The 15,867-nt window shown below is 47.3% G+C and overlaps 1 protein-coding gene across 3 annotated transcripts in view; it reads left to right on the forward strand.

Moving 5' to 3' along the window:
- Positions 1-15,867, forward strand: part of PRICKLE2 (prickle planar cell polarity protein 2) — an 88,730-nt gene that overhangs the window by 45,558 nt on the left and 27,305 nt on the right. For 2 of the 3 annotated variants that reach the window (XM_015875404.3, XM_015875406.3), the window contains one exon: positions 15,321-15,504. In XM_015875404.3, the coding sequence (XP_015730890.2) occupies positions 15,321-15,504 (184 nt within the window). Of the gene's footprint in view, positions 1-7,567; positions 8,043-15,320; positions 15,505-15,867 lie in introns of those variants that run through there. The other variant, XM_015875405.3, reaches the window with a different exon arrangement.

A 15,867-nucleotide genomic window follows, 5' to 3' on the forward strand; every position in this document is an offset into this window, starting at 1 on the left:
ATTTCCACAGGCTTCAGTGTACACAGGCCCTTTGCTTTACCAGAAATGAGCTTCTCTGCTCCCAGTCACAGTAGCACTAGCACAAACTGTGTGGCTTGTTCCATCACATGGTGCTGAGCATTGCTCACTGCACACCACTGTTGTGTCACATGTTGTCACTTTGCATGAACCAAGGCATCACTGCATGCATAGGTTTGATTAACGTAAGCTGGTTGTTAACCTTTGTTAACAGAGAAGGTGGCAGCTCAGGGATGCTCAGGCTCTTGGTGAACCCCATCACTTGCGGGAGTGAGAGATGATCAAAGTCACAGCAAATGGCTCTTTTGCTCTTCTTGTTACCTTGACGTGATGCTTGTCAGGGGAGTACAAATGTGTTTCTTTGCACTGGGAAATTAAAGAAAGCCTTGTTCTGGCTTCTTGTGGCATGGTTTTAACCCTTCAGCATGGTGTTTGTTGACATCCTGGTCCCAGCAGTTCACCACCTGCTTGCAATTACTGTTGAGCCCTTCAGCCCGGCCTCACCCAGAGCTTGTTTCACAGAGGGGTTAAATTTCCTCTGTGGTAAACATTTTCTGCTTTTGGAGCTTGTCGTTATTTGTTTTCTCACTGCTCTTATTTTCTGAAGCGCTGTCGAACCTACACTGTGGGAAACAGCCCCTTGCATAATAAGCGTAGAGCTCACACTTCCAAACATCTTCACATCAGACGCATTATCAGTGACTAACAGCCACTAAAAATCAGCAGGAGCTCAGTGCTTAACTCCTGCCCAAATATCCATTAGGGCCCATGCAGCCTACTGTTCCCCTTGGCCATCTCTGTTGACAAAGACCTGGCAAGGAAGGAGAGAGATGGAGCAATCCTCCCTGAGACTGCATTCACAGTGTGCCCGGGGTCTTGGAAGCTGCCTGTGTCTAAGCCACAATGTACTTTCCTCTTTAGGACACATGGCTGTCACTTAAGCATCCTTGGCATCCCACTGCTTGCTGCATTTGTGATCCAGTAATGCCCTCAAACTGATAAGGGGTTGGGTGGTGGAGCAGCATGAGTAAAGTGAGTCATTTTCCTCTGTCGCAATGCGGTCCCCAAAAGGAGATGAGAAGCAGCAAGTGGTCATTTGGGATAGCAGGGGTACACTGGAGAGCTCGGTCCTTGGCTCTCCAAAACTTGGGGAAGGGCCTCTTGAACTGCATAGTGTGTGGCATAAGTCTGACACCAAGCAAAAAGCTCATCGAATGCCCATAGCAAAATCTGATAGAAATACTTCACTATTTTCTATGCAATGGTTTCTCTCTGAGGTTCCATGGGCTTTAGGTTTGTCTCAGCTGAGAGGTGATGAGGTTTTGGTCTAAGCCTTGTGTGAAATCAGGCAGGAGCAAAGCGGAGTCCATATTCAGGACCATCCTTCTGTTCGCTCATGTGGAGTGGCTGCAGAACAGGATGGATGCTTTCCCCGTGTCTTACTGGAAGGAAAATTTCAGCAAAGTCAAAACTTCAAAGCAGAGGTGCTGAAAGCACAGCAAGTGTCAGAATGCTCCTCGTCCTCGGGTTGGTGCTACATGGAGCAGACGCTCGCTGGGGGAAGGCAGCTGTTGAGCAGTGATTGCTGCTTATTACACTAATTACAACATTCTCGCCAGTATCGTGAGCTCCCCTTCTCCTTCCCCATCTGTCTGTTTGGCCATCCATAGCTGCTCATCTTTGAGATAAGAACAGTCTTTTAGGAGGATGCGTTTGGAGTGCTCGGTGCTGCAGGGAGCCCAGCTGCCCACCCTCTCCTTCCCCGTGCTGATGTAGGGGGTCATCATGGTTTACACATAGAAGGAATTTGGGGCATTGAGCTGGTTTCTGTGGGCTTATTTCAGAGCCAGGTAAGATGTTGTTCAGGCCATAGTGCTCCCCATCTCTTCTGTGCCATGACAGCTTGGGGGAGCAAAGCATTTTGATCCCCACTTTTGGACTCAAAATTAGCTTCAAAATATCAGCTGTTCTTTTGTGGCAAGGAAACAATGCAAGTTACGTGCTCAACAAAATGTAATCCCAGCTCCTCTGGACTCCCAACCTGGTTTTTATTTTGTAGGGGGTTATTCACAGTCACACAGCTCTCACTTTGAAGAGCAGCCCATTCTGAACCATGGAACAATGAGGCTTGCTAAGTCTCTAGCAGCATTAATTGCTTCTAAAAGTCTAATGTATTTAGTCTGCTAATGTTTAGCAAACAAATTTGTTTTGCCCCTTTGAAGATAATGCTTAATGCATCACAGTTTGGTAGGGGGAAAAAGGAAGAAGAAATGGCCTGTAGCTTTCAGCTTGTTGAACAAGTAGCATCTGGTAGGAGCAACTGCAGTTGCTATTGCTGTTGTCCACCACTAAAAAGTGACTGGGTGCCTTCAGCCCTCCTGGTGCCTGCTGTGGGCAGGTGGCCCTGCTGGAAGCACTATCAGTTGATGTTATGCTGGCGTGGTGACACTAGTGTCATCCTCATGCTCCTCCATGGGTGGGATGCAGCCATCCAACTCCCCAGCTGGGGACAGCCGTAAGCTGTGCCTTGTTGTTGCTGTGACAGCATCACCTCCTTGCAAGGTGGTCAACACAGACCTGATATGGTCTTAATCCCTCCCTTGGAGTCCTGCTCATCTTGCAGCTGGCTTAGTTGCATTTCCCTGTAGATTGTGATAAGATAAAAGCTGGGCCATGTCTTACAATAAAGGAAACCAGTTTAGGAGATGACAGGTTATACGAGGGAGGGACTGGGGCTTCTTGACCGCAGCTGCCTTTGATGGGGGCTGTGATTGATTCCGCACCGCGCTGACCTTTTCATGATGGGCTGAGCAGCTCTAATGATCTTGATGGGGCTGGCGATTTGGATATTGTACTTGATGTATAAGGCTTGACGTGGCGTTGAGAAATGGGACTGGGAGATGACTGACAGGCCTGTTCTGTTAAGGATGCTGAGGGCATAGGCTGCTTTCCTGTGATTTCTTTCAATGAGAATGTTTTTGCTGGATTATGTTGTAGCAGAGAAGTTTTGCTGTTAAGTATCTGCCTGTATACAGCATCTGTGCTATTAAAAATGATAAGGATGTAGTAACTTGCAGGACAAAAGGCTTATCATTAAAAAATCTGTTCGAATTATATACTTAAATTAATGAATATATAGTGAATTGATTGTACCCTGATTTTAACGCTTGGGCTCCTCAGGCGAATAAAACAACAGAATAGTCTGCACCCGTTATTTATTAACAGAATAAAATATCAAATCTTGGAGGTCTTGCAGGCAGCATTAAAAACCTTTTAACTTCCATGAGCTGAGCTCTGTTTAAATCACACCCTGGCTGGCATATCTCATGGGTGCTTGTGGCAAGAGTAATGAATTTCATGGTTTGTTATGAGCTACTAAAACCAATACAAACACAGAAAACCCACTGTAATCTCAGCGTATCATTCAAGGAAGCAATTTCTAAGTATGAACAAATGTCAAGCTATGATAACAAATTGTTGGTCCTAATTAAAAGGACGAATAGCAAACAACTACTGTCATATGTATCCGATGCCAAGTGGTCTCGGGGACATGTGGTGTCCATCAAACCTTTATGCCAGGACAGTCAGGATGCAAATCTGTTGGTGTCCTAAAATGCATTGATCTGACATGTGTGCTTCAGGTCTGTGATCCTGGAGAGTTTGGGTTGGTGAAATTAAATGGAACTGCCCGTTTTGTATCATTTTATTATTATTATTTTAAATTTAATCATAGAATCACAGAGGTTGGAAAAGACCTCTGAGATCACCCAGTCCAACCGTCCCCCTATCACAATGTCAAGGTTAATGTGGAAGCCTTGTAATGAGGAGAGTTTGGGGTGGGCCAAACCAATGCGCCACAGCCCATCTGCTCTTCCAGGATGTCTCACCCAGGTCTGCTTCACACTCTTGGGTAGGAAGCAAAAACCTGTTTTGCTACCTTTCTTCCTTCCGAGTGATTGGCTGTGACTCATCTCCCTGCCTTTGGAATGGCATTTGGTGATGTGCTGCTTTTGCAGGACCCTGGAACAACTCACATCTGGCGGCTGAGCACAGGGACAGCTGAAAAGGGAGAAACAAAACACCAGGGGTTTGCACAGCTTTTGGGGGCAGCAGGTGGAGGCAGAGCCTTCCTGTGCATGGCACAGAGAGAAGCTCTGTGAGCAGACACATGAAACCCTCAGGGCGTAACTACTGACCCGAAACACCCGATCAGACAGGTTTGAAGCAAAAAAATGAAACAAAATTCATGTAAAATGACAGCAACCCTGGCTGTATCAGGTGGTGAGGTGCATGGTGGAACAGGGCTGTCCTGTAAGTGCATCTTCAGCTTGGTGTAAATGGACAATTAATTTGCGTTGCCGATCTAAGATTTAGATCTTTGGAAAATTTACCATGAGATAAGCTGAAGATTTATGGATTTCCTTTGTAGCCTGTTTTCATGGAGCACTTTATTGTTTGTGGAAAGGCCCCAAGAAAAATATTTAATTAAAAAAATAGTGCTTTGAGTTTGTTTAGCTTAAGTTTTGATACAGAGCTCTAATAAGGCTTTGGTAGACATTATTAAAGGACACTGCTAAAAAGCCTTTAGATAAGGATACTGCCAGGCTAGCAAAGGGGGGAAAAAATAAAGCATAAGCATGCAGATTGTTGTTCACATTCTGTTACAAATTTGATTGTAACATACTAAAATAAAAAGCATTGCAGCGCAGAGTTAAAGCCGGAGGTTATGAAAAGCCGTATTGTTGTTAAGCTCTGCAAAGCTTCTTGCATTAAGGTGATTTAAAAAAAAGGGGGGGGTTGGGGGGGAGTGATACAGTGATGGATTGAAATCCAGTCTGCAGCTCCAGCATAGGGACAGTCTGCCAGCACCGTGTGTCCTGAGCAGTGTGCCTTGCTCTGAATGATGCTGTGTGGAGCAGTTCTGTTTGCTGTTAAGGACTACAGAAGGCTGTTCTGATGGACTGTGTGTCTGCTGTTGGGCTTGATGGTGTTTTAAAAGCTAAATTACACCCCATGGGCAGCTTTTTGGGACAGCAGATATCCTGAGGCAGCACATCCCTGTCAAGCTGCAGCAGAGGATGTTCAATAAATAATTCAGAAAGGCAACTTGACCTGACACCCATCAGGTTCAACAGTATCTGTGTGGCTGCAGGTGGCCGTGCCCTGTCTCCTGCTGTGACCATAATGTCATGTGGAGCGCAGTGGGTTGTTGGCTGAGCAGTATGCCAAGTGAAGGGAGAACACAGCACTTTAGGGGGCTCGTGGAGCGATTTGTTCGATTAGCTGCAGGGATGAGCTTGTGCAAATGAAGGAAGTGTGACGTTCAGGTCTTTGCTTTTACAATTAGCAGCAAAGGACAAAAAGATATGGCTAAAATCACAAGTTATCCATCACGTGCTTCTGAATCTGAGCATGGGCTCCCTGCTCTTGGTGAAGCTGCTTTTCATTCTGTATTTCAGCAGCTAAGGTTTTATCTCGGGTTGTTGGCTTCCCTGCAGACAGCTGTTAGCATCCCTCCTTGTAGAGGTACAAGTCCTCCTTGTGACCTTCAGAACTGTGCTCCAGTTGCTCAGTCCTCACAGTGCTGCTTAACAAAACACCCATTTCACCCGCATCCAGCAAGGAATGCTGTGTGCCTTCTGGAGTTATCCCAACACGTGGCCTTTTCTCAAGTGTTGCATTAGGGAACAGTAATACATAGAGATTGCCGGCAGTCTGTTAGTGCTCAGAGCAGAAAGGCTCATTTCCACTTGCCTAAGACAGTTACATGTCCAAAAGTGGCATCTCCTAATCTGATTTCTAGTCTCAGAATAGCCCACTCATTGGATTTTGTGGATGTTCAGGCCTGTGAGTGTTGGAGTAGGAAGAATGCCAGGAACAATGATAATACTTGCTGTTTGGAGATGCAAAGCTCTCTTACTTATAGTTAGCCATGAAGCTGAGAGACTATAAGCTGTGGTTTTGCTGATCCTTTACATCAGCTCATGATTGTCACCCACATTTTACATGCATCAGCCTTGGAGTATATTTGCAGTTTCTGGTGTGATTCCTTTCTTTGGGATGATCCTGTTGGCCAGGACAGCCAAGCAGAACATACAACAGAATGCAATTTTGCTGTAGGACGCCGAGCTGGGGACATGAGGTTCACACCTCCATCTGTCCCACATTGGGGTGAATCTCGGGAGGTCATATCTGCTGCTGACTGCATCATGGGGATGGGGGTGGGGTTGGTTCTGCTGCTTGAGAGGCAGTCAGAGCACTGATAGATGCTCTGTTCCCAAGGCTTTATAGCCAAGGGCCTTTGCTCCTTGGGAGTGAATGCAGATAAAGTCAGGCATTTTACTGATGCTCAGCGAAAAGGAGCACCTACAGGACCCGTCACATGGCATGGTACATGTTCTTGTGCCAGCTGCAGCCCCTCGTTACTCTGCTTTTAACAACATATTTCCAGGAAGATCATTACAGTACACATGGGTAATTTCTGCTCTGCATACAGGCTTTCTGTTCTACACTATCATTTTACAAGCAGGCTTCTTTATTTGCTTTTTACCCTGCTTAGTTTTGTCTCACTTCCTTTGTATTTTAATTAACATGTTCTGAAGCTAAGAGGAAAATACATTATCGTGGGGCCTTGGCACATGAAGCAGACAGAGGCGAGCTGACAGCCTGCCTACAATGCCAGCACAAGCTGGGAGGGACAGGATGTGCAAGTGCAGGAGGCTGAGGGGCTGCAGGAGCTTATTTCCTATGAGCATTGCTCCAGAGCATCCTCTCCATCACCATGCAGTAGAGGCAGAGGTGATGCTGTTGGCACCAGGGACCCAGTTGGGCACAGCAACAGGCTGAGGGCTCAACTCCTGCACTTGCAGCTGTGCTTATAAATAAATTAAAAGACTTGCAAGTGTTCAACTATTCCAGTAATGGCTGTGAATACTGGGAATTAAAGGAGGGGAGATTCAGCCTCCCTGCTGGGGCAGCTGCTCCTGGGAGACACAGAAGGTGCGAATGGGGCATCTTTCAGGACTATGTGAAAGAAAATGTATTAAAATATGCGGTGCCCATAAGGCTGCGCTAATAACTTGCATTTCCCAGAATATTTAGCCCTGCTGGTGCGCAAACAGGCTGTGTCGAAAAAACAGTGGGGAATCGTAGCAAATGACTGCAGAAAATAATTAAGAGGGCATTAAAAGCCAGGAGAAAAACGATCCACTGCTCGGAGCCAGCAGATCGCTGCTTTAATAGCCCGCTTACCTACGAAGCAGTACTTTAAGTTTGACAGCGAGTTGCGATTCGGTCAGTGTCAAATGAGCTGATAGTCGGAGAAGGATAATTAGCGGCTTCACACCATTCAATTGGGGCAGCTGGTGAGGAGCCAACAGTTTGCCAGGCGCACATGCGAGCCAGAGGGAAGGATTTGCTCTCCCTTCCCCGAAGCAGCCTGCGGGGCTTATTGATTTATAAGAGCAGGCTGATTTCCATGTAAATAAATGCGAGGGTGGCCGGGCAGCGGCGCGCGGTCCGGATGCGGTGACTTTGGCTTGCTGACATCATTGCTCATTAGCATGCAGGAGAGGAGAGCAATGCAACAGCAGAGCCCCGCGCCGCTCCCGCACCCGCAGTTATTCTCTGCGGGCTGCATCTCTGCTTGTTAGTGCTTGGAGAGCAAATCGGACGTCCTATTGCAGCCACTGAAGGTTTTAGTGGAAGGCGGGATCCGTCCAGACTGGGAGCTGGAATTCAAGCAAAGCAACTGAAGCGAAAGCTTAGCGTGTGGGGGAAGAGCAGGCTGTTTCTCCAGGGGTGATTTTTCTCCGCTGCTGCCACGTAACATCCTACAGGAGTCCGCTCTGAGCAGCTCCAGCCGCAGCCCTGCGTCTCGCCCCACCGCCCTGCAGCGGGTGCACGCGGGCTGTCGTGCCGTTCTGCCCGCATCCAGGATGCTTCACTGTGCTGCGGTGCTGCGAGCAGCTGGGCAGCCCCGAGTGAGCTGGCACGAGTAGCAGCAGTGTCATCTACACGGGCAGGTAAGAGGCCACCTTTGGAACAACTTCGGAGCTGTCATGCATCTTTAGGGGGGAATAGGAGAAGGGAGGAGGAGTGGAGGGATGAGGAGCGTTCCATGCGTGCGCATCACTGCGCGCTAACTTTGCTCCACGCTCTGTAAGCTGTGACCTTTGGAGGGGTTGTGGGTTTCTTCCCAACCTTCGCTGTTCTTGTTGTTTATGGTTGGAAAAGGTTAATGGTTAAATTGCAGCTCTGCAGCTGCAGGAAGGCGGACGTGGGGATGCCACTTGAACAGATTTTTTCATTTTAAAAATGATCAGAGAGGCTCAGCTGGCTTTAAACGAGAATCAGTATTACAAAAGCCTCCTTTCTCAATGCCGATTTCATTGCTTTGGTCAGTGCATCACTAGGAAGCCTGGCTTCTCTGGGCATTGCTGAGCAGACTGTGCAGGCTGTACTTGGATGATGACATTACAGCTCAGATGTTTATTGTGCTGCTTTTGGATTCCCGAGGATAGGGAGTTTTAGAGTAATAATCTTTCTACATCCTTCTTTTTAATGCCACAATGCCTAAGTATAAACCAACCTAGAACTGAAACCTGGAGGCTGTGTTTTGCAGCGCAGTCTTGTAAAGTCAAATTTCCTCTATTTTTTCTGTTCCTTGGAGGAACATTTTAAGCAGATGTGACACGGACGTGACCTGTGACCACGGAAAGATTTTAATCCAGTTTTGCAGTCGGGATGCCTTGGTTAAACAGTGATTGAATCTTTTTGAGCTGTTGAGGATTAGCACTGGGCAGAATAATGCCAAAATAATTATTGGCACCAGATGCAGTGTCGTCCTTTTAGTTTTAGCTCTGTTATCATGTAACCCATCTGACTTATTTTTATTCCGCTATTATTTCACCTGCTGCGGGAGCACTCTCATGTCTGGCATCAACGCTTTGTATTTATCAGGGTACTGGTGCGAAGCCTGGGTTACAGATTTGTAAAGTAAAACGATCTGCAGCTAACCAGATTATGTTTTACTTTGCATGTTAATCTCCTCCTGCTGCTTGTTTCAGACCAGCCGGCTTCAGCCGAAGCGAGCACCCAGTGCCGTGCCCTCACTGCTGGCCGGGGTTAGCTGCACACCAAGCGGTCTGGCAGTGATTGCTTGCACAAATGGGCCACTATGATGTCTCAGGGGATGCTGCATAAGCCTCAACTTTTGAAATCATGACCATTTCCAGAGCAGCTCATCCTGTGTCTGAGTATTTGGCCTATCAGCTGTTTGTTTGTTTTTTCCCTTTTGGGCATACGGCCTAGGATGTGCTCAGATAGAAATGTGTTTACTGCTTCTCAGGGTTTCTGTTTGTCATGCCACAAATGTAAGCCGGTGCTGTCCCTTTAAATAGTACATCCAGCCCCAGGGCAAAGCCCAGCTCCTGCTCTGGCAGGGCCGTTGCAAAAGGGAGAAACTGCTGGAGCTGCAGTGGTGGATGAAGAGAGAGGGGCAGGGGGATGGATGCTGCTCACAGAGGGACCTGAGTCACACAGGCTTGGAAGGCTGAGGACATTGTGTTGAACCTGTGGCTTGGAGGCAGTTTTCTTCCTTCGGTTAAGCAGTAGGAAGAAACCCATTGAAATACAGCTCTGTATCTTGTTGGTCTGGAAAGCTGCTGAATGGTCTAATTAAAAATCTGACAAGATCAGCCGTGGCGTAGGGCAGCACCATGCAGCACACACATGGGAGTGATGCTGAGCCCAAAGCCAGGGCTCAGTCCCCAGCAGCCACAGCTGAGCCCTGTGTCTGGAATCCATGGGGACAGCTCTGTGCTGCTGGTTCCTGTCTGCCATATGATGCCAAACCCACAGCCAGCAGAACCAGAGGCAGCCTGGGGGCTCCTCTGGGCTGTGCCCCAGGGAAGCAGGGACCGGGGAAAACGTGGTATGGACCCATCCTCAAACGGATGGTCTGACTCACCAAGAAGGCAGCTCAAGAAATCCTCTGAGACTGTTTCTGCAGTGCTAGGGGTAGCTCTTGATTATTATTTTTTTTGTCTTCATTAGCAATTGCTGCTGTTGGCACCAGAGTGATCAGGAGGAATTATAATAGTCTTATTGCAAACCTTTCAGGAGATGTGCAGCTATGCCCTCTCCACTGTCAGCACCGGAGCTGCATCTATGGGAACAGTTTGGTTGCTGGATTATTCCTTCCTTCATTTCACGGCATTGCTGTACTCTGTTGTGCTGCCTTATATTGATCTTTTAAGCCAACTGTTCTTACAGCACCTTGGGTTGAGTGAGCTTTCCTAGGAGGACACCAAGAGCACCTTGTCCTTTGGACTGCTGCTACTGGAGGTAGCTGTGGTTCCTGTGAAGAAGCTGACTTTGCAGGTGTCAGTAGGGAAACCCGGGCTGTGTGTACCCTATGAGCCCCACAACACCTCCTGCTGCCATGTCTCAGCTTTCCCATCTGTAAAATGGCAGAGCAATGCCTGTTCTGGATGAGATTTGCAGGGCACTGTGTGGAAATGTAGGGTTGTGTTTGTTTTCCAGTTGGGGCAGATTTCTGCCTTGCCTATGGGATCTGGGGAAATGGAACCGTGTAGCTGGAGCTCAGGGTGGCAGGATGCCTGATTAGCTCCCAAATGAAGGGAGGAGATAACAGGCAGGGTCATTGAGAAGCCCTTGTTAAGAGGCTCAGGGGTCACATGAACCACTCCAAATCCTCAGCCTCTCCCTTTTCCCATGAAGTCTTGTAGTTCGGTGACTGAAAAGTCTGATTGCAATCAGAATGATGGCTCAATCCTAGGAAGAAATCGGACCACCATATACCTCTTACACCTCAATGCAAGGGAATTACCCATTGTATTTTACGCATAGCATCCAAGCTGAGTAGAGAATTGTTCTTTTTTTTTTGAGGGATTCCCAATCTTGCATGCTAATGTGAGCACAAATGCATGCAAATCCTTTATAATAGAGCGTAACACAGTCGTCTGGTAGCCCTGTGCTGCAGATGAGGCTCTATTCACACACTGTGTCAGTGTCAGGGTTGCTCCCTCGTGCAACCCATTTATTTTCATCCTGGAAAAAAAAGCGAGCAGAAATAAGCAGTGCCTGTGATAATCGCTATTTGCCCAGTTACTTCTATATGCAAGAGGATTTTAACATGGTGGCGTTTGCTGCGTGATGCCCATATACCCATCCAGTTGAGCTGGAAATAAGATCCTCAGCAAGGCAGACAGGGTTTATGTGGGCAGGAGCGTTGCATTAACAAGCCCAGGAGAGCAAATCCCTGCTCGTGTAGCCTGAGAGCTGTTGGCTGGAGGGACGCAGCATGAGGCCAGCTTGGCAGGCACCACTCCTGCTGTCCCAAACCATTTGCAAAGAGCTGTTTTCTTCCTCCCGCTGCCTTGGCTTCAGGCTCTCTCTGCACTTAGTCCTGCCTTTCCCAGGGTTTTTTCAGCAGTTTGACTTACTGTTGGTGCTGTTGAGGTTATGGGCTCTGGCAATGGCAGAGGTTGTGCCCTGTTAGCTGCTGTATGTAACAAGAGACATCCTAGTCCTACAGACCCTGCAACTGGGCTCCTGTTGAACCTGATAGAGATGGACCTTGCCTGGAAACATGCTTCTGCATCCTAAGCAAGAGGGGCTTGGGAGCCGGATTTTCCTCTGATCTGTTTGGCCCTGCTTCCTTCACATTCCCTTGTTGGGTTTTGTTTTGTCTCGTTTTTATGCTGTAGAAGGAGGAGTGCTCAGCTGAGGGCTGCTTGGGACGGTGGGTCCCGTGTATGCCAGCAGCACCATGTCAAGCAGCCTTTGCAAAATCACATCCCTCCATCTTGTAACTTCATCAGACGAATTACTGACCTTAAGTCGAACAAATTTTTCAATCTGTTTTTGAGCCGCTGCTGCTTTGTACCATGTGCAGTCAATTCAAGGCGGGCTTCTTTCCAGCTAAATCTGAAACCAGGAAATGTTATTTTCTCCCAGTGTTCTTCCCTCCCTCTCAGTCTGGCTGTGGGGCTGCCCCATGCACAGCTCCTGGGGATGCTCTGTAGCCATGCTTCCCACAGCAGCACATTCCCTCTCTCCTTTGTTCTTTGCCCACAGGCTCCTGCTGCTTGGCAGCTCTTCTGTTTGCTCTCTGGGCCCAAGACTGAGGATGCCATCAACTTTCTGTGCTTTATTAACAAGCATAGCGTCACTAGGCTTCTGTTCAGCAGTCCGCACTCAGCTCTGAGTCAAGCTAGTTTCTGAGACATTTCATGAACAGCATCAGTGGCTTCTCTGTTGTTGGGCATCAGTGATACTCACCAGGGCAGCACTGTTACATGATAAGCTTGCAGATCTCTTTTGCTTTCTCTGGGACACCCCAGTGTGCTCATCCCTCAACCTCGGTAATGCCTAATGAGCTGGAGGGAGCTGTGAGGCGTGCTGGCAGCCTCAAATATCTCCCAAAGCCTTTGGCTCTGCACCAAAGTATCAACACCACCAGGATCTTGTCATTTATGCCACCATCCATGCGATCCAGCATCAGCACTTTGTTGCAGTGTTGTTATCCTGCTTAACGCCACTCTGAGTGTGGTTGGGGATATTGCTTTTCCAATTTCATCTCACGTTTTGAAATGTACAATTTTATATTAAGCTTTTACTACCGGGAATTATTTTTAATTATAGAGAGCTGAAAGATGATAAAGTTGAGTAAGTGAGACCTATGTGAAGAAGTCATGGAAACCATATCATAGAAGTAGAAAGATACTCCTAAGACGCTTAGTATTGTTCCCATGAAACAACATATCCTAACGTAAAGAAAATAATTGTAATTAAAACTGTTAATCTTCTGTTTTTAACAAGGGGAAAGAAAGAGAAGTGAACCTTTCAAGGGCAAGCTCTTGAAGTTGGTGTAATTTACCCAGGGAGGTGGCAGAACCATGCCTGGAGACACTCACTATTTGACAGTGGAGAGTGGTTACAAAGCCTATTGTCCTGGCCTGGGGACATCACTGCTGAGCAGATGGGCTCCGTGTTTCCTTCTCAGCCTTTGCTTTTCTGATCTTCCCAAGTAGTTTTTAAGCAACGTGACTTCTGCCCTCAGGAGGGTATGGCTAGTGAATAATCCTCATGAAAACCTCTTCTAGCCACCACTGGAAGATGTGAAGCTGATTCCAAAACCCAGATGGCAGTGGGAACTCCTTTCCATCATGCTGCTGTGGTACCCATGGCCCCTGGCACATAGTGCATCCCAGAGCTCTGGGATAGAGGCTGCCCTTGCTCAGCTTCCCTCCTGGGGCTGTTCTCTGCATCCTGCCACCTGATACCACCATTTCTCTCATTAGTTTTCCAAGAGCAGACTGCTGGGCTGTCACCCTTTGAAGCGTGTGATTGATGTCCTGAAAATTAAATTTGGCAAAAGAGTCCTAAGCTCCACCAGGATAACCGCCCAAGTCACAAACACTGAATTTGAGGCTCTGCAGCTATTAATTATTCTTAACATCTTGTTGCACGTTGAGCTGCTTCTAATCGTATCGTGAAATGAGATGGAAAGAGCTAAGAAACCAGCAGCTTCGCTGTGGCAGAGCCTTTCCACAGTAGCTGATAAATTAAAGTATTCACGTGAAGTTGCTCCTTGATTATTTTTTAAGGTAACAGCCAGAGGCGGTGCCGAGACTTTCTGGCTGGATGCGAACCAGACGCTCGGTGTGCGTTTGGGTCTGTGTGTATGTTAGGTCTGATGAAAGGCAGGAAATGGGAAAATCTGGCAAATCTCCCTGGCTTGACTGAACGGAGCCTCTTGACTTTTGCTAGAGTGCATTTTTTGTGCTGTAATGGCCAAGTGGAAATTTAGACTCAAAGCTGGATCTGAGCACTGGTATGCTTCGCTGGCTTGTATGCAGCGGTGAAAAAGAAGGAAAGGTGTTTGAGAATTCAAGCCCTGATGTTTAACTATTGCTGCCCTCCTATTTTCTTTGGTTTCGGTTATAGCAGAGAAAGCTGCAATGTTCACAGGAACTTCTCTCTTCCTTTATTGTCTGTTACCTTATTATTTCTGAGACATAGGCCTGATTTCCCCCTTCCACTGCATGAAGAAAAGCGAAAGGATACCTAATTCCATAGAAGTCACCCATCTTTGATTAGCACAGATTAATTCAAAATCCTCTGTGGTTACTTCAAAATAGATACCATTGACCCATATCGTGGAGGAGCATTGTATTTTCAGAAATAGAAACTAATTTATCAGTGCTCACCATAACCCCTTTTCTGAGGTTTTCAGCCCAGTTCGTCCTTCCCTCTCACCCCTATCTGTCCTTCGCTCAGCTCTAAGCCCACAAAAAAATCTCCCATCAACCACCAGCTGTAGGAATAAACCTTCAAAAGGAATGTTAAGGAGTGGTAGTTGCATTGAATTAAGCTAATGTGTGCTAAATGGCAACCTTTGGTTGTGCTTTTGGTTTTTATTATGTGTCCGGGGCAGTGTGTAAGCCATTGAGCCAGGCTGTTAGCATCCCGCTGGCTTGCAACCCTGGCTTACGTTGCCTCCCTTAATTTAATTTAGCTTTATATGTTCAGGCTATAATCAATTTTTATGCTACTTTAATAAGCAAATTTATGCTATCAGCATGCTAAAAAGACTTGTCATTCACAGCTTCCCGGTCAATCCACCATTTTGTGCATTAGCCAAGTGCTCGACTGTCCTAAATTTGATTGCTGTCCTAAATTTGGTCGCTGCCCTACAATTACCAGCTGGCACGTTGCTCCTGCCAGGCAGGCACGTGGCCCTCACACTGAGTGGCCTCTTTAAAATGCTCTTTGCATTGCAGTATAGGGAAGAGCAATTACTTAGCCCCAAACATTTGACAGCCTGACCCAGCTGGATTGCCAAATGTTGTCATAGAAAATATGGACTTTTATTTGCTTCATGTGAGAGAGACAAATACTGTGTTAGGAAGTGCCTGAGCACTAAAATAACGGTTGTGTTGAGCGGTGATGGGCCAGTGGCTGGCAGGAAGCTCTCCTCTTTCCCATTTACAGCTCACTGGGGAGTCTCGTCTTTAAACTGAAAGAGAACAGATTTAGGTTCGATATTAGGAGGAAATTCTTTACTCAGAGGGTGGTGAGGCAGAGGCACGGCTGCCCAGAGCTGTGGGTGCCCATCCCTGGAGGTGCCCAAGGCTACGGATGGGACCCTGGGCAGCCTGAGCTGGTGGGGGGCAGCCAGACCACGGCTCGGGGTTGGAAGTGGGTGAGCTTTAAAGACTTTTCAACTCAACCATTCTATGATTCTATGATCTGTTCTTTTTCCCCTCTTGCAGGAAGATTTGTCTCCATTGTAAGTGCTCCCAGGAAGAGCACATTGTAACAGTTATGCCCCTGGAGATGGAGAAGACCGTCACCAAGCTGATGTTCGACTTCCAAAGGAATTCCACCTCTGACGATGACTCTGGCTGTGCACTGGAGGAGTATGCATGGGTGCCTCCTGGCCTGAAACCTGAGCAGGTAACCCTAACGCTGGGCTTCCCAAATATGTAGAATGAATTCACTGTCAGAAATAATCGCTCTTGTTTTCTTGTATGGATATGAGCCCTTGCTGAGTGCAGTTCATGTCTGCTCTGAACACACCAATGAATCAAAGTAGAGATGTAACCCTTATGGGACTTTGGTTTTGTTGTGTCTGTAGGTATAACTGGCAACTGAGAGATGGAGAAACAGAGTAACATTAGGATGGGGTTTGTTGCAGTGATGAAAGGAAATAGGAAAAACATGCCTGCTGTTTTGTGGGGGAAAGACTGATAGGATGCTTGTGTGTCCAGGGCAGCTGGTGCATGTGTCTTGTTCCCCTGGGCCTCCATGCCATTCCAT

Source organism: Coturnix japonica, chromosome 15, assembly GCF_054131305.1.
Source record: "Coturnix japonica strain WE chromosome 15, WE-NBRP24, whole genome shotgun sequence".
NCBI lineage: Eukaryota > Metazoa > Chordata > Aves > Galliformes > Phasianidae > Coturnix > Coturnix japonica.